The 21,764-nt window shown below is 45.2% G+C and overlaps 1 protein-coding gene across 1 annotated transcript in view; it reads right to left on the bottom strand.

The window, feature by feature from the left end:
• Positions 1–3,693: 3,693 nt before the first annotated feature.
• LOC138974784 (serine/threonine-protein kinase SIK2-like) overlaps positions 3,694–21,764 on the bottom strand; it is a 45,656-nt gene continuing 27,585 nt past the window's right edge. The window contains exons 4-9 of the mRNA XM_070347512.1: positions 17,805–18,060; positions 15,151–15,274; positions 13,646–13,866; positions 12,711–12,878; positions 11,616–12,263; positions 3,694–9,461 (exon numbers count right to left, since the gene is read on the bottom strand). Of these exons, the coding sequence (XP_070203613.1) occupies positions 6,903–9,461; positions 11,616–12,263; positions 12,711–12,878; positions 13,646–13,866; positions 15,151–15,274; positions 17,805–18,060 (3,976 nt within the window). The 3' untranslated portion in view covers positions 3,694–6,902. The remainder of the gene's footprint in view (positions 9,462–11,615; positions 12,264–12,710; positions 12,879–13,645; positions 13,867–15,150; positions 15,275–17,804; positions 18,061–21,764) is intronic.

Raw genomic sequence — 21,764 nt, forward strand, 5'->3', positions numbered from 1 at the left:
TACGAGACTGCACACACACACACACACACACACACACACACACACACACACACACACACTCTCTCTCTCTCTCTCTCTGAGATCCATAATGAACTCTCAACTATACAGGAAATCTAACCAACAACCGGACAAGAGCGCTCAAAAGATCATGCAGCTTTCACATTTTTGTTTCAATGCATTCGTGGGCATTCGTATTATTATGAACTCGAAGAATGCACACGTTCTTTGACGAAATAAAACATATTTTCTACAACCCGAGATGCGTGCCTTTAGCAGTAACAATGATTATGTTTTGGATCTGAACTTCGGTTTCCACCGATCATCGCATTCTGATAATTATCGGTCCACGCTCTCGCTAAATGGGACCCGAAGGGAAGGAACTCATTTGACCTGAGTTCAGGATGCCGATCATCCAACCAACAGGAACCGAGATCAGAACGGGAGATGTTGATGCCAACTTCCACATTGATCAAAATGAAGGCCGGTCATTATTCATTATGATAATAACATGAATATTCATTGGGACGGCGGTGAAGCAGACTGTACTGCTAGCGAGCTGTCACCGGGCGGGAAAAGTATGGAACCCCAAAACTGACTTTTTACCGGGTAAAACCCACCGGGTAGATTTTGTAATCTACCGATAGATTTTACCCGGTAAAAAGTCAGCTTTGGCGTACCATAGAAAAGAGCACGTGAACGATGCCTATGCTTATTCGCACGAACAACTATGCTGGCTGCTGATGTGCACGAAACCGTGCGCATAAACTCTTGAAACATCGGACAGATTAGAAAGACTGCGTGTGGAGGCGAGAAGACACTAGTTTAACGACTGATGAATATATAATTATGCAAGACTAAATTAGTAAATATGCACCGACATTATCAGCATTAGCATAAAGACATGTGAAAATATACCACATGAAACTCACTCAGCCCGGAGTTACAACCAACCAACTATTATGTTGTGCCTCGTATATATTGTAAAACAGACTTTTTTTTAAACAATTGGTAAAATGCTCAGATTGTTTGATATTCCTCAAAAAAGACAAAAGAAAATAAAGATGAAATTGAAGAAGACAAGAAATGAAGGGAAACGTTGTCCAACTAAAGGAGAACTTCACGAGAACTTCACGAAGAAGAATGGTAACGCGAGAATGCACGCGTACAATTAGGCCCAAAAAAAAAAGGTCTGTTTACGGTAACATAGGCCAAAAAAATAGGGTCGGTAGGTCGGGATTTTTTTAAATTTTTTTTAATTTTTTTTTCCCCCAAAAAAACACATTTTTACGTTATTTTGCAAAAAAAACCCTTTTTTTTTTTTTTTTTTTCCCCAAATGCCAAAAAAAGTCTAGGGTCGCGCGAAAAAAAATAGGGTCGGTCGGGTTACCGTAAACAGACTATTTATTTTTTTTGGCCTTACACGTGTCAATATTATTCTGCACGGTTTGATATCAATGAAGTAAGTCCAACATGAAAACACAGGGAGCAAAACGTAAACTATTATTGACATAAGAGATTCGTGTTTTTTTCTCAAATCAACATTTGCGTTTTCTTATTATTTTCACAGATATATATATGCCTTGACAGAATCACAAATATGAGCATGAACTCGTAGCAAACATTTCACAGACGAAAATCTTCACTGACTAACCACGTAAAACCTGACAAAACATCTTTGGCTATGTGACTTGCTTTGATAACAGCTTAGTGAAGTCAGTCAGGGAATGAGCTTGACCCTACTGCTTCTGTGACACGATGACAGTGCTCTGATTATGAAGATGAGTTGTAACACACACACACACACACACACACACAGAGAAAACAAGTATCTTTGTACTATTATGATGATATTGCCGCTTTAGCGATCAAAGCGCACCAAACGCGCTTTAAAGTATTGACAATGTCTGTCAACTAAAAGACTGCTTTTTGATGGTCAACTTCGTATACATTACCTAGCGTTAAAATCAACGCGCGCACGTTTCATTTGCCATTCTAAAGTATTTAGACACATAGGCACGCACGCACGCTTGTACACACATACACAGCCTTATAATCTAGCTTGATTGTTTCAGGCAGTAAAACAATTCCTCCACCGGAGAAAATCACAGCCAACTGAGTGCAATAGAAACTGCAACTTTAAGAATAAATTCCTGTTGCAGTTCTAGCTATATCCACACGTCACCGAGCTCACAAAGTGCAGTGTGTTAGGACGTAGACATAAACTTGCATTGCTACACACGGTGTTATGGAGAAGGGGGGGGGGGGGGGGGTATGCACAGGCAATACCCAAACAGCTCTGTGTGAGGTTCGTCTTCACACCGAGTCTATTAAAACTAATTACTGAAAACTAATTAATTAAAATCAATTAATTAAAATAAATCTAAAACTGCCAATTAATTCAAATAAATCTAAAACTGCCAATTAACTCATCATCCAGCAAGTGACGTCACTTACATGGGGCTATTTCGGGTAAAATAAATCTAAAACTGCCAATTAACTCATCATCCAGCAAGTGACGTCACTTACATGGGGCTATTTCGGGAGATTACCTTTCGTTGGTCTCTCCACAGCTCATGGATGACCTTCCGCGGGTGTGTTTTTTTCCCCCAGATGAAACGTAAAAAAAGTCCGCTGGTTTCCACACAGCAGCAACTAACCGAGAAACAAGACAATCTCCCTCGATTCAATAGTCGATCTTTAAGAGGCCGAAGCTACAGGAAATAAAATAAAGATTAAAAACATTTTTTGTAAATCTAATTAAAACGTGCTTTGAAAAGCGGCAAGCCGCACTAGACATGGGTGTACTACGGCGGTACCTGCAATGCCAGGACACAGGGACACCACAATCACTTACATTAGGCCAAAAAAAAAAAATAGGTGTGGTTACGGTAACCCGACCTACCCTATTTTTGGGGGCCGACCCTATAACTTTTTATTACATTTGTCAAAAAAATACACACAAAAAACAAGTAAACGAGTGCAGAAAACGCAATGAAAGCGAAAGCGCCCGAATCGCACACTTATTTCCCTGTCAAGTAGGTTTAATTTGTACACATTAGAAGAAAAAAAGTTTAAAAAAAAAAAAAAGTGATTGCCTACCTTCCTACCCTATTTTTTTTGGCTATGTTACCGTAACCACACCTATTATTTTTTTGGCCTTACAGCCACTCGTACATATTTATTTCTGCAATGCAAGCTGAACTTTGTTCTTGAAGAACTCCTTCGTACTCACTACTCTACATGCTATTCCTGCAACACAGACTTCCCTTTCACACCAGTATACATGTACAAATAATGGTAAGTATTGCGGTAACTCCACTTAAGCAAAACTCTCTTTAGACAAACTCCTGTTATGACGAAGAGTCTTTTGCCATAACTATGTGCTCCAATATTTTCACCCTTTTTGTAAGTACGCTCAATTCGTCGCCCTGAGATGCCCCACGCACAAACAATAGAGCATAATGCAACAAGTAACTACATGTACTGTTATGCAATTAAAAACAACACTAACTGTACCCCTCTGTTCAAAGTTGAAGCAGAGAAGTTGTCTTCCGAGGGTGGATTCAAAATGGCTCTACCCCAAATCCAACTTTTTAAAGTTTTTGTTAACGTAAGTTAATTGGTTAAAACAAAGACAAAAGACAGAAAAAAGAGGGGGTCGGGGGGGGGTGGGGGGGGGGGGGGGGGGGGGGGGTGGGGTGGGGGGAGTATTAAAATGCAGACAGTTTCATACACTCAACATAATTTCAGGTTAATGCTCGTGAGAGGGGAAAAAGCTACAACTCTAAACTTTGGTACTACTCTTGATGATAGATGATTATAAAGCTTGTATCAAACAAAGTGGATTGATCGTTAAGGTTTCACAAAGATAGTCCGACCAGCAGAACCGTTTTGTATGTGATATATATATATATATATATACTGTTTGATTTGATATTAATGCCACATTTTAGTTCTTCACAAGCACTTTCTTTCTTTATTTATTTGGTGTTTAACGTCGTTTTCAACCACGAAGGGTTATATCGCGACGGGGAAAGGGGGGAGATGGGATAGAGCCACTTGTCAATTGTTTCTTGTTCACAAAAGCACTAATCAAAAATTTGCTCCAGGGGCTTGCAACGTAGTACAATATATTACCTTACTGGGAGAATGCAAGTTTCCAGTACAAAGGACTTAACATTTCTTACATACTGCTTGACTAAAATCTTTACAAAAATTGACAATATTCTATACAAGAAACACTTAACAAGGGTAAAAGGAGAAACAGAATCCGTTAGTCGCCTCTTACGACATGCTGGGGAGCATCGGGTAAATTCTTCCCCCTAACCCGCGGGGGGTTTAAGGGGGGGTCTTGGGGCCCCCAGACGCTGAAGGATTTGTATAATTAACAACCAAAAAAACGTCACCACAAACATTACGAATCCGGATTTCCGGCATATACCGGAAGAATCCCACCCATGAAGTTCTAAAAGAGAATTCATCACATTCAACACTGACATTTATGTCAATGTCAACAATTATGTGACTCAACAGTCAAAACTAAAAACTACAACCATGATGCAGTATATTTGATTTCATATTTGTACTATTTGAACCTGAGAAAATGTTACTTATGATCCAATTGGTAATTGATCAATCAATCAATCAATCAATCAATCAATCAATCAATCAATCGATTCAATGAGGCTTATATCGCGCGTATTCCGTGGGTACAGTTCTAAGCGCAGGGATTTTTTTTTTATTGGTAATTGAGTTGGCTGTATAAATCTAAAAACATTATCTCGTTAAATTCAAATGAAACATTAAAGCCATATGTACTCGATGACTATACACGCTAATTGCTTTACCAACAGCTGGAGACAGACTAAATTAAGTTCCCTGCAAAATATTGTGGTCTAGGACCCCTTAAATGTTGAGATATTTGAATTTTCATTTTGATCTGGATCGTCCTATTTATAGATTTGGCAACACATGTAACGTTGATGCAAGGGAGAGAACACCGCGGCTTTGTTGACATCCTCACTTTTTCAGAGGCTAGAACAAGCTGTAATGCATGTATTATGGTCCGCGCATGGTGACGTATCGTCATTATATGGTCTTATGGTGCGTTTGACATCGATTGTGGGCAAACTACACTTTGTAAACACGGGAGCGCGTACATATGCCTTTAAAGTTCATGTGCACTGTATTATGGGACAACTGCCATGTCATGACAAATCAATCCATGTAAGTTCAGAAACAGATAATGACAAAGGAAAGAAATATTTCTATATTGTATTATGAAAAACAGTCTTACATTTGCTTCAGCAAAGAGCACCGAAGAATGATATTATGTTTGTAATGTATAAATATATGGAGCTCCACACTTATCTAAACTATCACTGTTGACCAAAGCGTTAACCCTGCTTTCAACTCTCTACAAAGACTCCGCAGTACAATGAAAAGGTAATCATAGTCATATTAAATCGTATAACCTCTCAAGCTGAAGAGTTGTCAGATAACTTATTAATTTTGTTACCCCATGTGGCCATGCAAAAAAAGAACAGATGGGGTGAGTCCGTCAAAGGCCGTTTCCAAGGGACTTGACTACCAATAATCATGGCATGTGACATTTCCATTTGCATACAACCTCAAAAATATTTGTGGCATGAAAACTCTGCATTCATCAAGAAAAACATTTGTTTGTTTGTTTTGCTTAACGCCCAGCCGACCACGAAGGGCCATATCAGGGCGGTGCTGCTTTGACATATAACGTGCGCCACACACAAGACAGAAGTCGCAGCACAGGCTTCATGTCTCACCCAGTCACATTATTCTGACACCGGACCAACCAGTCCTAGCACTAACCCCATAATGCCAGACGCCAGGCGGAGCAGCCACTAGATTGCCAATTTTAAAGTCTTAGGTATGACCCGGCCGGGGTTCGAACCCACGACCTCCCGATCACGGGGCGGACGCCTTACCACTAGGCCACCGTGCCGGTATCAAGAAAAACATGTAGTCGCTTAATTCACACAGCGTTGAACCGTTTTAACATCATGTGGGAGGGGAGGGGGGGGGGGGGGGTACAGGTGGTCATAAGAAAGTGACACAGAACAGAACAGACCTTCAGAATCAAAGTGAGTTGCAGACACAGCTTCATACCACAATGCATGCTAGAGAAGTTGAGAGATATCACATTTTCAAAGCACAGATTTCCACTCACAAACAAAAAACAGTATTATATCACTGAACCGAGAGCGAAAGTCACTTCATAAGCCTGCAAACATTCTGCGCCCGAGGGCGATAACCGAAGCTACAACAGTGTATTTCAAGTTGCCATGCCAACCGCTCAGCAAGCTGAAGACAGAGTCATCTTGTGCCTTTCACAGAAATGTTCATCACATGAAAATATGTCCTTGAAGACGGACACACCCTGCACATCAGTGAGAATCAACGGACAGCAAGCAATCCCCGCTCACCACCAAGCAAAGCATCCGCCGTAAAGATCTACGCGGGAAGTAGCTTGGTCAGACACGCGTTCCACACATTCACATACATGTACTATCACTGAGAGGAGAAGATATTTGTCACCAGTCAACAACACATCAAAACTAAACATATGTTCGGTGGTTGCAGAATCAAAGAAAGTTATCTAGAACCGTGATCACCGCTTCAGACAGCGTCTCTATTTCGCAAGATCTCATTCGTGGGCAACACTAAAAACACACTATGGCCGCAGAGTGCCTTTGTTCAAATCCGGCAACGCATGAAAGCCAAGTCAGGAGCTATCCATGTAGTCATTGTTTTGCAAAGTCATCACAAACTCCCCGGCAACGCATGAAAGCCAAGTCAGGAGGTATCCATGCAGTCCTTGTTTTGCTGAGTCATCACAAACTCCCCGGCAACGCATGAAAGCCAAGTCAGGAGGTATCCATGCAGTCATCGTTTTGCTGAGTCATTACAAACTCCCCGGCAGCGCGAGGCTTACCGAGTCTCAGTCCCAGCTGTAAGTTTTGCGGAGAGTCGCCCGCCGGGCCCAGCATCCCCGAGTTTCCGCCAAGACTAGGCTCGGCACGCTGAGATGCAAACCCCATCAAGTCCACCGCCCCCATCCCTGACGTGAGACCCTGCATCTGGTGAACCGCCTCCCGCCCGCACTGAAGCGCGTGCAGGTAGTTCTTGAAGTTCTCGTCGTGACACGACCCCAGGCTGAGAAGGGAGGGGGCGAACATGGCTTTATGCTCGACCTGAGGCCTGCTCAGGGTTGTAAAGCTGTTGTGGGGTTCTGTCTGGGGGTCAAAACTGGGAGACGGGTCTGCTTGGGATAGGAAGTCGGTGTGCGTGTTTATCTGTGAGGGAAAGCCGGTGTGGGAGGGAAAACTGATGAGCGTGTCTTTCAAGGAGTACCGGTGGGAGTCGGTGGGAGTGGAAAAAGCCGAGTGGTTGTGTGTCTGGAGGGGAGTGTAGTGTTCGTGTGTCTGGCCGGGAGTGTAGTGTTCGTGTGTCTGGCCGGGAGTGTAGTGTTCGTGTGTCTGGCCGGGAGTGTAGTGTTCGTGTGACTGGCCGCGGTATCCTATGTGAGAGTCTGATTGTGCAGGGTATCCTATGTGAGTGCTTTGTGGTTCAGGGTAACCTATGTGGGGTTCTGATTGCACAGGGTAACCTGTAGGGTCTGTCTGCACGGGGTAACCTGTAGTGTCTGTCTGCAGAGAATAGCTGGGAGCAGGGTCTGTGTGACCCGAGTAGTCCACCAAAGAGTTTCTAGGCGACAAGTCATGTGGGGCACAGTTATCCAATGGCACGAAACCAGCGGGCTGGCTGCCTGGGAAGCCTGGACTGGCCGAGCCAGGCGACTGGCTGTAGGGAGAAGGGGCAGTGTGAGCGGCCGTCAGGTTGAACGCGTTGCTGTCCTGAAAGGGATGCACAGCCATGAACACTCCCGTGCGTCTCTGCCACTGGTGGGTGGGGGTGGAAGGGGGCTCCTTGGCACCCTCCGCCTCCTCCTCCTTCCTCTCCCCTCCCTCCTCCTCCCCCTGTCTCTTGCTGAGGTTGAGAGCCACGTCGTTGTTGCCTTGGCTCTCCCTGACGTTGCCGCCCATCCCCATCTGCTCCAGGAAAGTGTCGGCGTGACTGGCGCTCGGCCTGGGAAATGAGTAGGCTGGCAATAGTTGTAGGCCTGAGTAGTCGGCACTGCTTCGGTGGGGGACGGAGTAGTCTGAACTACTTTGATGGGGGGTAGAGTAATCTGCACTGCTTCGATGGGGGGTAGAGTAGTCTGCACTGCTTCGATGGGGGGTAGAGTAGTCTGCACTGCTTCGATGGGGGGTGCCGGTGGAGTAGCTTTGAGACTGGCTGCATCTCACCCCCATCTGACCGTCGGTTGAAGCGGCGGGAGAGTAGACGAGAGGCTGAGAGGCGGCAGTGTGCGGGACGTGGTAACCGGGGCCAAAGTCTATGCGCGGCAGGTTGTTGGGGTCGATCTGAAGCTGCTGAAGCTGACAGCTGAGCTGCTGGGGGAGGGGGAGATTGTTGTTGTTGTGGGGGGGGACGTGAGGCGGGTGGGGGTGAGGGTGGGGGGCGGCCTGGTGGGTGGGGAGGGAGTGTTTCTGGAACACCTGACGTTTGTGCTGCAGGCGGTGCGCCAGGAGCTGCTGCTGCAGGGACTTGCTGCCCCCGCTGTACTGGTAGTGGGGCGAGGCCACCGTGCAGGGCAGGGGCGGGGCCTGGGGGGGCTGGGGCTGCTGGGTGGGAGGCAGGGGCATCAGGCTCTCCTGGGAGCTGCTGGCAGAGTTGTTCCCGACCAGGTCCAGCTGCTGCTCAATGTGCAGGGACTGCTTCAGGGCCAGCAGACGGTGCGGCTGGATGTCAAACGACTCCGAGGGCAGCGACATCCGCTTCATCAGTGGTCGATGCCGACCCGCAGCCGCTGCCGTGGGCGTGCCTGACCCGCCTGACCCTGGCTCGTCCAGCGACCACTGCCGGGTACAGTGATGGGGGGCTGACAGCTTGCGGTGCGGGTGGAGGGGTTGCTGGGGGCGGGAGAAGTCATGGTAGGAGGGAGGGGTGGTGGAGGCTGATTGGGGAGCAGAGGCCTCTTCACACTCCTCGTCGGGGGGACTGCTGAGGCTGTGCGTGTCGTGGAACGAGGGGTAGAGCGTCTGCAGCTGGTGGTGCTCCTGTCTTAGCTCCACCATCCCCCGCGCTCGCATGCACTCTCGCAGCCGCTGCCGGAACGCAATGATCCCCTGAGCCACCAGGCCGTCAGACGCCCGACGACCTTCGCGGAAGTTGACGGGCGACCTGGTCTGGCCGCGATCTTGGATCATTTCCTCGGGGCCGGCGTGATCTCCAGCGAGGCAGGCGGTGTCCTGTCCCAACCTGGCGGGCACGGTGGGGCAGTGGGTGAGGGAGGGGATGGAGGTGGGGGGAGACCTGCTCGGTGTGATGTGGGTCGACATGGACATGCCCTGCGGCTTCACCTGTAGACACAAGGGTGGAGTGTAACTGTAAGAACAATAATTTCAAACGTAGTATAGAGGAACCCCCCTTTAAGGCCCCCAAATTGAAGACTTCCTCCCTTTTCTTTATTTGGTGTTTAACGTCGTTTTCAACCACGAAGGTTATATCGCGACGGGGAAAGGGGGGAAGATGGGATAGAGCCACTTGTTAATTGTTTCTTGTTCACAAAAGCACTAATCAAAAAATTGCTCCAGGGGCTTGCAACGTAGTACAATATATGACCTTACTGGGAGAATGCAAGTTTCCAGTACAAAGGACTTAACATTTCTTACATACTGCTTGACTAAAATCTTTACAAACATTGACTATATTCTATACAAGAAACACTTAACAAGGGTAAAAGGAGAAACAGTCGCCTCTTACGACATGCTGGGGAGGATCGGGTAAATTCTTCCCCCTAACCCGCGGGGGGTACTTCCTCCCTTTTAAGACCCTGTTTTCTTAGACTTTCTGTCCATAACCTCTGTAAATGTACCCCCATTTTAAGACTCCCTCCATTTTAAGATTTTAAGACTCCCCCATTTTAAGACTCCCTCCATTTTAAGACTCCCTCCATTTTAAGACTCCCTCCATTTTAAGACTCCCTCCATTTAAATGGCCCCTCCATTTTAAGACCCCTCCATTTTAAGACCCCTCCATTTTCTCCATTTTAAGACTCCCTCCATTTTAAGACTCCCTCCATTTTAAGATTTTAAGACTCCCCCATTTTAAGACTCCCTCCATTTTAAGACTCCCTCCATTTTCAGACTCCCTCCATTTTAAGACCAGATTTTGTCAGATATTTGGAGGTCTTAAAAGGGGGGTTCCACTGTGTGTACACAAGCAGAAAATGGTTGTGCTCTTGTGGAGGGGATATCGACACACCCTTCTGGTGGATTTTATTATCTTCAACACGGTTCAATTCTTCTTCTTCTTCGTTCATGGGCTTAGACTCCCACGTACACTCGTGTTTTTGCACGAGTGGAATTTTACGTGTATGACCGTTTTTACCCCGCCATTTAGGCAGCCATACGCCGCTTTCGGAGGAAGCATGCTGGGTATTTTCGTGTTTCTATAACCCACCGAACTCTGACATGGATTACAGGATCTTTTCCGTGCGCACTTGGTCTTGTGCTTGCGTGTACACACGAAGGGGGATAAGCCACTAGCAGATCTGCACATAAGTTGACCTGGGAGATCGGAAAAATCTCCACACTTAACCCACCAGGCGACAGCGGCCGGGATTCGAACCCTCGACCTTCCGATTAAGAGGCCGACGTCTTACCACCCCGCCACAGCGCCCGTCGAACACGGTTCAATCAAACCTATGCTCTACCTAACTTTAAAAGGTAGGTAGCAGTAAGAGCACTCATTTCATCTGGGTTTGGCTGGAGTTTTTGTTTTGTTTCTTTTGTTGACACAACACAGGTATCATATATCGCTGATCACTATGTTCTACAAATCAATTTCTTTTGAATGTTGTTGCATATTATATTCATATTCAAGCAGGCTACCACCTTCAAACTGTGAATTTGTATCAACAAAATACATCATGAACTCTACAATCACAGAGTTCTTCTCTTACTTAAATCGTAAAACAGCCTCATTTGATTAAGAAACTTAAACTCACAAATCAAGTAACACAGCTTGGCCGGATTTTTTGTTTGTTTGTTTGCTTAAGGCCCAGCCGACCACGAAGGGCCATATCAGGGCGGTGCTGCTTTGATATATAACGTGCGCCACACACAAGACAGAAGTCGCAGCACAGGCTTCGTGTCTCACCCAGTCACATTATTCTGACACCGGACCAACCAGTCCTAGCACTAACCCCATAATGCCAGACGCCAGGCGGAGCAGCCACTAGATTGCCAATTTTAAAGTCTTAGGTATGACCCGGCCGGGGTTCGAACCCACGACCTCCCGATCACGGGGCGGATGCCTTACCACTAGGCCAACCGTGCCGGTCTTGGCCGGATGAGACCCCCCTTCGGGAGAAGCTGTTTGGCGACCTGGTGTCCCTAAAAAAGACGGCGGCATTCCTGTGTGGCACAGGAGTTGATGTCTATAGAAGGAGCAAACGAGAAGAAGACAGTGACCAACACCAAAGTCAACAGACAACCTTGACAAACTCTCACCTGTAAGTACGCCGACTGGTTGCCGGAGGCAACAGAGGACATGGGGGGCAGGGAGCTCTGGAGGGCTGAGAACATCCCGGCGGAGGATGTCAACGTCTCCGAGCGACCCCCGCTCCCTCCAGACGCCACGTCCACCTCTAGGGACGAGTCGAAGCTGGTGAAGGGGGAGAGGGTGGAGTTGAGTCCAATAGTGTTGAGGGAGGTGCTGCTGTTGGCGCTGGACAGACTCTGCCGGTGAGCCATGCCCCCCTGGTACTGACCGCTGTTGTCAAGGTAGCCGTAGCCGTACTGCGGTAACAGGCCAAGGCCGTACGGGTCTCGCTGGAGCGCGGCGAAGCGACTGGAGTGGGCGGCCATGTCCGACATCTCCGCCTCTCGGTCCATGATGTCCGCTTCCACGCCTTCGTCGATGGACGTGGTGATGACGTTGATGGGTGCGGGGGAGGGGGCGGGGGCACGCGGCAGCATGTCGGACATGCAGTGCAGGACGTTGGGAGGCGGGGGGGTCATCTCGGGCTCGGCCCCTCCCAGCATGGAGTAGTGGGGGAGGGAGGGGCCCTGGGTAGTGGGGGGACTGGTGTTGTCGAGCGTGCGACTCATGCGCCCCGTCTTCATCCCTGACAGCTGTGGTCGCGGCAACCCCATCACCTGCACACACACTTTGTTCTTACAAACTTGCAGCACTCTTGGAATCATATCCCCCTGTTAGAAACAAGCAGCTTTCTTGGAAAACACATACTCCTCTTAGAATCAACGCCGCTTCTGGACAAACAGCACCTGAATACACACAAGGCTCAGATTTTGCGCGCTTCAGGATTTGATTTTCTTGTCTGGTTTTCTTTTTTTCTTCTGATTCTGTAGTTTCACTGCTGCAGTCATGAGTAAAGACTAACATTCACTCATTCACTAGTATAAACCTGGTATTATACAACAAGTCATGTAGTATTCTCTACGTCTATTTTTTGTCTTTTTTCCACTTTCAAAACCTGATCTCACAATTTCAGTTTTATAAACTACATATACTCAACCTACACACATTTACACACACGATTATTGTGACACTCACAATGTTCAACGGCAGCAGTAGCAACGTACCTGTGAGGGCAACATGTGTAGCATGGCTTGCTCAGCGATGGTGGATGGTCGACGTCGCCGTGCGTCAATGCGTGTGTCCGAGGGGAAGCTACTCCTGTGTTGTCGCAGTCGGTCCAGTAACAGGTAGTATATGGCAGTGTAGTGGTCGTACGCGTCATTATGCAATGCCTGCAACACAACACCCATTTTACACAAACTAAACACATTGTACGTTATTTTCAATTTTGACCAAAATAGGACATTTGACACAGTCATTGTTCTGCCAGCTGTCTAAATATGAGGTGGCAAGGCTACAGTAAAATCATTTCTCCTATTTTGGAGGTCTTAAAAGGGGGGTTGCACACTACATTTTACTTGTATCTTTTTACTCTCAGGCCATTCTGGACTATGAAAGAGAAAAGAGAAAGAAGTTTACTTACTTGGTCCTCATACTCTTTTCCATCACCAATACAGTCGAACCCCCCCCCCCCCCCCCTTTTCACCCCCCCCCCCCCCCAAATTGAAGACTCCCTCCCTTATAAGACCCTGTTTTCTCAGATTTTCTGTTCATTAGGCCACACACACAAAAAATAGTCTGTTTACAGTATCCCGACTGACCCTATTTTTTCGCGCAACCCTAGACTTTTTTTTGGCATTTGGAAAAAAAAATTAAAAAAAATAAAAATAAGAAATATTAAAAACAAAAAAAAGTCTGTTTTTTGGCAAAATAACTCAAAAATATGTTTTTTGGGAGAGAAAAAAAAAAATCCCGACCTACCGACCATATTTTTTTGGCCTATGTTACCGTAAACAGACTATTTTTTGTGTGTGCCTAATCTCTGAACATTTACCCCCATTTTAAGAATTCCCCCCTTTATAAGACCTTCGATTTTCTCAGATTGAGATTTGAAATTTCAAAAGGGGAGTTCCTCTTTAACAACGACATGCCAACCTACCTCCATGGTTTTCTGCTGGTCGATGCCCAGACTCTGCATGATGCGCAAGATCTGTTCGTTGTACTGGCCGACCTTGGCCTTGTAGCCGAAGGTGGGGGAGGGGGGACACGACTTCACACCCCCTCCCTCCATCAGCATCCACTCGTGTGTTTTGATTCGCGCTATGGAGTAACGGCGGGACGGCTCTAGCACAAGCATACGTCGTATCAAACTCTCGCACTCTGAAATCAGAAAGAAGATTAAGGTTAACGGCGGGACGATTCTAGCACACCATTTTGCATCAGACTCAAAAGATTATCGCTGTGGAAAAAATTTGGAAAAACAGTGCTTTCAATGATGAGATCTTACAAAGAAAGGTGAGAGCTGACAGAACATCTCCCGACCTCCAACAACAAGGGGCAAATGGGTGCCACACAATTCTTTTGTAAAAAACAACAACTCTGGAAGACTTTCCTTTCATTAATACAATACGTACATCCTTCCTATTTCTTGTTTGTTATGTTTGTAGTTTTTGGCTCACGTAAGTGTAGCCTATGCGGTGCTAACTTTTGTCTGTCTGTGCGCGTGTGTGTGTGTGTGATGGAAACTTTAACATTTCCGAGTCTATGGATAAAGCTCGCATAAGAAGATTACGTCTCGGTCAAAAGTGTTTGACGTGTGTGATAGAAACTTTAACATTTGAAGACGTCACATTATGACGTAAGAGGGTTAGACGTCACGCAAAGGAATTACTGAAAGTCTCGGTCATTGTTATTGTGAGCGGGCCGAGACTAGTTGGCAGATCCAGTGTCTCGCTTTCTTGCACAGTTTCACCTATGCTTACTGTGTGTGTGTGTGTGTGTGTGTATGTGTGACGGAGTGATTGAGTTTGTGTTACTGTTTGTCGATTTCTTACGTGAGCCTTGAAGGCTTCGCCTCTTGTTTCTGATTGCTTTAATTCACCTTTAAAAAAAAAAACCTCTTAAAGCTTGTCCAACACATTTTTGTTTTGCTTCCTTTCCATTCATTGTATGCTTTATTCTCCGCTCTCAATTTATACATGTAACACAAAGTACCCAAACAAATTGACACAGACTTCAAAATAATCACACTTTACGTACCATAAGAACCCTACGACTTTTCAATAACAGATATCAACTATTACAAATGTAAAAATCTAGCAACAACGTTAAAACTCTTCAATGACTGAGTGACAGTGATTGATGAACAGTAGGCTAGGACTGAGTGACAGTGGTTGATGAACAGTAGGCTAGGACTGAGTGACAGTGGTTGATGAACAGTAGGCTAGGACTGAGTGACAGTGGTTGATGAACAGTAGGCTAGGACTGAGTGACAGTGGTTGATGAACAGTAGGCTAGGACTGAGTGACAGTGATTGATGAACAGTAGGCTAGGACTGAGTGACAGTGATTGATGAACAGTAGGCTAGGACTGAGTGACAGTGGTTGATGAACAGTAGGCTAGGACTGAGTGACAGTGGTTGATGAACAGTAGGCTAGGACTGACCAGTGGACATGAAGTAAGGAATCCTGAAGCGGCCGGACACCACGCGGTCCCGCAGTTCTTGCAAGGTTGGGCCGTCAAAGGGGAGAGCACCGCACACCAGCACATACAGCACCACACCCAGACTCTGAAACAGTACACCACACATAAGGCCAAGAAAGAAAGAAAATTTCAAGTTTGCTAATTTCCTCAGCAATCATTTTTTTCAAGAACTTTCTTTGTCCTCTCAAAAGAAAAAAAACTGACCAAACTCAATTTTGCAGACTTTACAAGGAGAGTTACTTTTCTTTGACATCCTGGGGACACAGCTTGCATGATTCATGGTCAGTAGAACGCCACATGCGTCTGTGTAATTAAACAGACAAACTTCAATATTTCATTTTTCATTTTCATTTTCATTCCTTTATTGTCCCATCGCTGGGAAATTCGGGTCGCTTCCTCCCAGTGGAAAGCTAGCAGCAACGGAGTCGCGCTACCCAGGTGTCTGCGTGTTTAGGTGTATTAAGCCACCTGCACTTATGGCAGAATGACCAAGGTCTTTTACGTGCCATTGTGATGACACGGGGGTGGGACATGGCTTCCGTCTCTGGGTCTGCACATAAAGTTGACCCGTGTCCGTCCCGGCCCGAATTCGAACCTGCGACCTTTCGATCACAAGTCCAGTGCTCTACCAACTGAGCTACTGAGCTATATGCCTGCATGTGTGCGTGCGTGTGTGGGTGTGTGAGTGAGAGAGAGAGAGAGTTTGTTTGTTTGTTTGCTTAACGCCCAGCCGACCACGAAGGGCCATATCAGGGCGGTGCTGCTTTGACACATAACGTGCGCCACACACAAGACAGAAGTCACAGCACAGGCTTCATGTCTCACCCAGTCACATTATTCTGACACCGGACCAACCAGTCCTAGCACTAACCCCATAATGCCAGACGCCAGGCAGGGCAGCCACTAGATTGCCAATTTTCAAGCCTTAGGTATGACCCGGCCGCGGGGTTCGAACCCACGACCTCCCGATCACGGAGCGGACGCCTTACCACTAGGCCAACCGTGCCGGTTAGAGAGAGAGAGAGAGAGAGAGAGAGAGAGAGAGAGAGAGAGAGAGAGAGTGAGAGAGAGAGACAGAGAGAGACAGACAGAGAAAGGGAGAAAGAGAGACAGACAGACAGACAGACAAACAGACAGACAGACAGAAAGACAAACAGACAGACTGACAGCGAGAGTCGTTTGATTCCATATAGCCCAACATTAACCACAGATAAGATGAAAAACATGTTGAAGAAAGAAGAAAACCTGAGTCAAATCACGATGAGAGACTTGGCAGCAAAAGCAGGCTGCTCTGTGTTGTTTCTACATCATTAAATCACCTTTCGTCCAACAAGTGGTGCATGCTGCAAATTGATGCTTCAAGCAAAAAGCTGCTCTTTTGATCAGACACTTGCTGAGGTCATCTTTCACAGTGAGTACATAAGTTGCAACCGTCTCATTAGGCCCCCCCCCAAAAAAGGTGTGGTTAAGGTAACATAGCCCACAAAAATAGGGTAGGAAGGTAGGCAATCACTTCTTTTTTTTTTTACACTTTTTTTTCTAATGTGTACAAATTAAACTTACTTGACAGGGAAATAAGTGTGCGACTCAAGCGCTTTCGCTTTCATTTGCGTTTTCTGCACTCGTTTTTTTGTGTTTTTTTTGTTTGTTGACAAATGTAATAAAAAGTTACAGGGTTGGCCCCTAAAAATAGGGTAGGTCGGGTTACCGTAACCACACCTATTTTTTTTTTAGGCCTTATCACTATCTTTGCTGCCTACAAATATTACCCGGCCAAGCTGAAAACGGATAGCGACTGCTTATGTACAAGAGATCGCTTTGATCTTCTTATGACATCGTTTGCATATAAGCTCTAGCTTAATAATTGTGATACAGAGAAGGAGTTATGTACTTTCTATGCCTTTATTGCTACTTAGTACAATCCTCTTCCATAATAACGATCAACAGGCCTTGATGTTTAACTGGCAAGACACCTTTGACCCACAGTCTTAGCTTTAAAACTGTCTTGAGTTAGATTCATGTCCCATTCGTTTTGTCAATTTGTGAATAAAACATTTCTACAATGTAATAGATGAAGGTCTGAATAAGATTGGGGGGGGGGGGGGAGGGGAGGTCCTCTCTCACAAAAGGAAACTATCAAGAATATGACCCTTAAAAAAGCAAGACAATGCTAGAGTCAGGGAAGACTTGTGTTAATAAGCCCTGTTGCTTCAAATTGATCCCTTTGCAGGATATGTTCTTACAGATAAGGAGATAATTGGATCTCTGAGTCTTGTTACATGATCCAAGAAAGAAGATAATTCCCTGGCCTTCCTACTTAGCACACAATCATGCACACAACCACAGATATTAGGATGCTACATCGTAACGGGCAGGAGGTCCTAAGTGTCAAGGGGTGCATGCATGGTCGCCACGGCAGCTTTGACTGCATTTTAGGAGTTTTAAGGATTTATTTTAGGATTGAACACATGCACATCCTTTGAAGTTTCAGCTAGCCACCTTAAGAATGTTTGTCTGATTCTGATGTTGCATGTCTCAAGGAAGATAAGTCCAATGTTCACTTCATACATAGACATATAACTCATCCGTATATCAGATATAATTATATAACTCACCCATATATCAACCTGGGGTCCGGTGTATTTTTTGCCCTCGAAGACTTCGGGGGCGGCGTAAGGGGGACTACCACACCACGTGGCCAGTTGCTCCCCTTCCTTGAAGAAATTGCCGAAGCCAAAGTCAGCGATTTTGATATTCATGTTGGCATCCAGAAGTAGATTCTCTGCCTGCAAACACACAGAAATAAAGGAAAACATTAAGCAATGGCAGTAAATACGTTTACAGTCATTTGTTGATGATAAAGGCTTGCTTCTGCACACAAGTACACCAGAGGCCTTTACCCAATTAATTCATCCAAACATTCTAACGTCCCACTGTGCACAGAACGCAGCCATGGCAAGGCTGTTGATTTTTGGTATGTGTCCTTCTTCTTCTTCAGCGTTCCAGAATTGTCTGGTTACGTGTGAGCTCAGTCGTTTGCCCATTTGGGTTCCCCACACTATACTCTGAGAGCATAGTCAGCTTCACTCCGCTTTCGTTGAGTAGGCATGCTGGGTATTTTCGTGTTTCCATAACCCACCGAACTCTGACATGGATTACAGGATCTTAATTCCGTCCGCACTTGGTCTTGTGCTTGCGTGTACACACGAAGGGGGTTAAGTCACTAAGCAGGTCTGCACATAAGTTGACCCGGGAGATCAGGAAAATCTCCACTCTTAACCCACCAGGCGGCAGCGACCGGGATTCAAACTCACGACCTCCCGATTAGGAGGCCGACGTCTGACCACCACGCCACTGCGCCCGTCTGACCACCACGCCACTGCGCCCGTCTGACCACCACGCCACTGCGCCCGTCTGTATGTGTCCAAGTGGAGGGATCATCTTATTCTTGGTAAAAGCCTGGGAACAATATGTGACCCTCCACCACGAAATGAGTCGCATGTCACCTCGCGCGGTTCTGAGCTAGGCTTTATATAAGTCCGGGGAGTGTCTGCAGTAACAGTGTGAGGGTCACCTTAGTCACAGGCTTATAACTCAAACAGTTTTCGCTCTTTTCTAAAACGGTTTTCACCACTGGATAGAGCATAAAAAACTCTTTAGGAAAATGTAAAAATATGAAAATCATGCAAAGGTGACATGCGACTCATTCCGTGGTGGAGGGTCACATATATATATCTGAAATATAGTGGGCAGAAGTGTTTGAACAAGAAGGACTGTGCTTTTTACATTCAGTGACTGAACTCAAAGACCTGCCAACCCCTCTAACAGAATCAAGAGAACATGTTAAACAGTCATTTGCAGCTACTTTTGTTGTTGAAAGAATTGTCCTCAACATAATGCATCCCTTATGCCAAGAAAGATTCAGCGTTATTCTGTTTCTTTTGTGAAAAAGCCATCGTGTTTGTTTGCTTTCAGCAATTGATAAAATGGCCTGCTAACCATTTTCTGAGAAACTACATGAGAAGAAACACACACACACACACACACAATTTTGGATGAATAAAAATATGTCTGCACGCATATTTCCCTCATGATCAGCAAAATCAGACAGTACATTATGTCGAGGTTGACACGTGATCGATCATGTGTGTCTTACATGTACTTGTAAATCAAAATTTACTTCAATTTTTCTTTTTGTCAATTTGCTTCAATCCCTAAAACTTCCAGACTTATTTTTCATTATAATCATTGGAAAAAGCTTCTATGAAGCTTGAGCTGTGCGTGTCACAACAGAAAGTATGAGGGTGGACAAAGGAAAGATAAGACAGGCCATGAATATCGAACTTAGCAGAAGAAGAAAGAGAAGACCGGCCATGAATATCGAACGCAGAAGAAGAAGAAAGAGAAGACAAGGCCATGAATATCGAACGCAGAAGAAGAAGAAAGAGAAGACAAGGCCATGAATATCGAACGCAGAAGAAGAACAAAGATAAGAGTCAAGACCGGCCATGAATATCGAACGCAGAAGAAGAACAAAGAGAAGACAGGCCATGAATATCGAACGCAGAAGATGAAGAAAGAGAAGACAGGCCATGAATATCGAACGCAGAAGATGAAGAAAGAGAAGACAGGCCATGAATATCGAACGCAGAAGATGAAGAAAGAGAAGACAGGCCATGAATATCGAACGCAGAAGATGAAGAAAGAGAAGACAGGCCATGAATATCGAACGCAGAAGAAGAACAAAGAGAAGACCGGCCATGAATATCGAACGCAGAAGAAGAAAAAAAGAGAAGACAAGGCCAGACCGTTACTTTAAGGTACTTTAAGTATTGACGTCACCAATATAAACCACACCATGTCTTTGTCTTTCCACTTCAACAAAACAAAAGCCGTATTCATCGACTTTGAGAGACGAGAGAAAGGTCATAACGTCACAAGTGAGAGTGGGGCAGGTAGGAGAAAACACTTGTGTATGCACTTTGGAGCAACACACACACACACACACACACACACACACACACACACACACACACACACACACACACACACACACGGAGAAACACAGGTAGGAGAACACACTTGTGCATGCACTTTGGAGCAACACACACACACACACACACACACACACACACACACACACACACACACACACACACACACACACACACGGAGAAACACAGGTAGGAGAAAACACTTGTGCATGCACTTTAGAGCAACACACACACACACACACACACACACACACACACACACACACACACACACACACACGGAGAAACACAGGTTGGAGAAAACACTTGTGCATGCACTTTGGAGCAAGTAGTGTGCAAACAATCAGCAATCAATGCCAGTCAAGGTACGGCAAACAAACAGAACCACCTGACATTTACACCGTTGTAACCATCAACATCTTACGTCCCACACTTAGTTACCACTTACAGCTAGCCTGTTAAAAAAAAAAGAACAAAAAGAGAACAAAAAGCCACTGAAATGGGAACAATCAAGGTATTTGTGGCTCTTGTGTGGGAGCAGTGTTTTGAGCCTTCGTGTATTCTAGGATCTAAGGTTAATGTTTACAAGCCATAAAAATGTCTAGTTTATACTCCAGGCTTTTCTGGACAGTAAAAGGATGAGAGTTTGCTTCAATGAGAACAATCAGATGTGTGTGGCCATAATGAGAGAAAAGACTGTTTTGATCTTTACATTTAGTCAAGTTTTGACTAAATGTTTTAACATAGAGGGGGAATCGAGACGAGGGTCGTGGTGTATGTGTGTGTGTGTGTGCGTGTGTGTGTGTGTGTAGAGCGATTCAGACTAAACTACTGGACCGATCTTTATGAAATTTCACATGATAGTTCCTGGGAATGATATCCCCGGATGTTTTTTTTCTTTTTTTCGATAAATGTCTTTGATGACGTCATATCCGGCTTTTTGTAAAAGTTGAGGCGGCACTGTCACACCCTCATTTTTCAATCAAATTAATTGACATTTTGGCGAAGCAATCTTCGACAAAGGCCGGACTTCGGTATTGCATTTCAGCATGGAGGCTTAAAACATAATTAATGACTTTGGTCATTAAAAATCTGAAAATTGTAAATAAAATAAATTTTTTATAAAACGATCCAAATTTACGTTCATCCTATTCTTCATCCTTTTCTGATTCCAAAAACATATAAATATGTTATATTCGGATTAAAAACAAGCTCTGAAAAATAAAGATATACAAATTATGATCAAAATTAAATTTTCGAAATCGATTTAGAAACAATTTCATCTTATTCCTTGTCGGTTCCTGATTCCAAAAACATAGATATGATTGATATGTTTCGATTAAAAACACGCTCAGAAAGTTAAAACGAAGAGAGGTACAGAAAAGCGTTCTATGCACCACAGCGACCCCCCCCCCCCCCCCCATCCTCAAAGCAGCCTTGCCCTTTATCATGATTTGTGGAACACTCTGGAACTGTCTTCCTTTCTACTGTCAGCACAACCTTTCCAAAGCTAAATACTCCATCTCTGACTTTGGCCAATGACATTTCTTTTGTCTTGGATATCTCTCTCTCTCACTTTTT

Source organism: Littorina saxatilis, linkage group LG8 (genome assembly GCF_037325665.1).
Source record: "Littorina saxatilis isolate snail1 linkage group LG8, US_GU_Lsax_2.0, whole genome shotgun sequence".
Lineage (NCBI taxonomy): Eukaryota > Metazoa > Mollusca > Gastropoda > Littorinimorpha > Littorinidae > Littorina > Littorina saxatilis.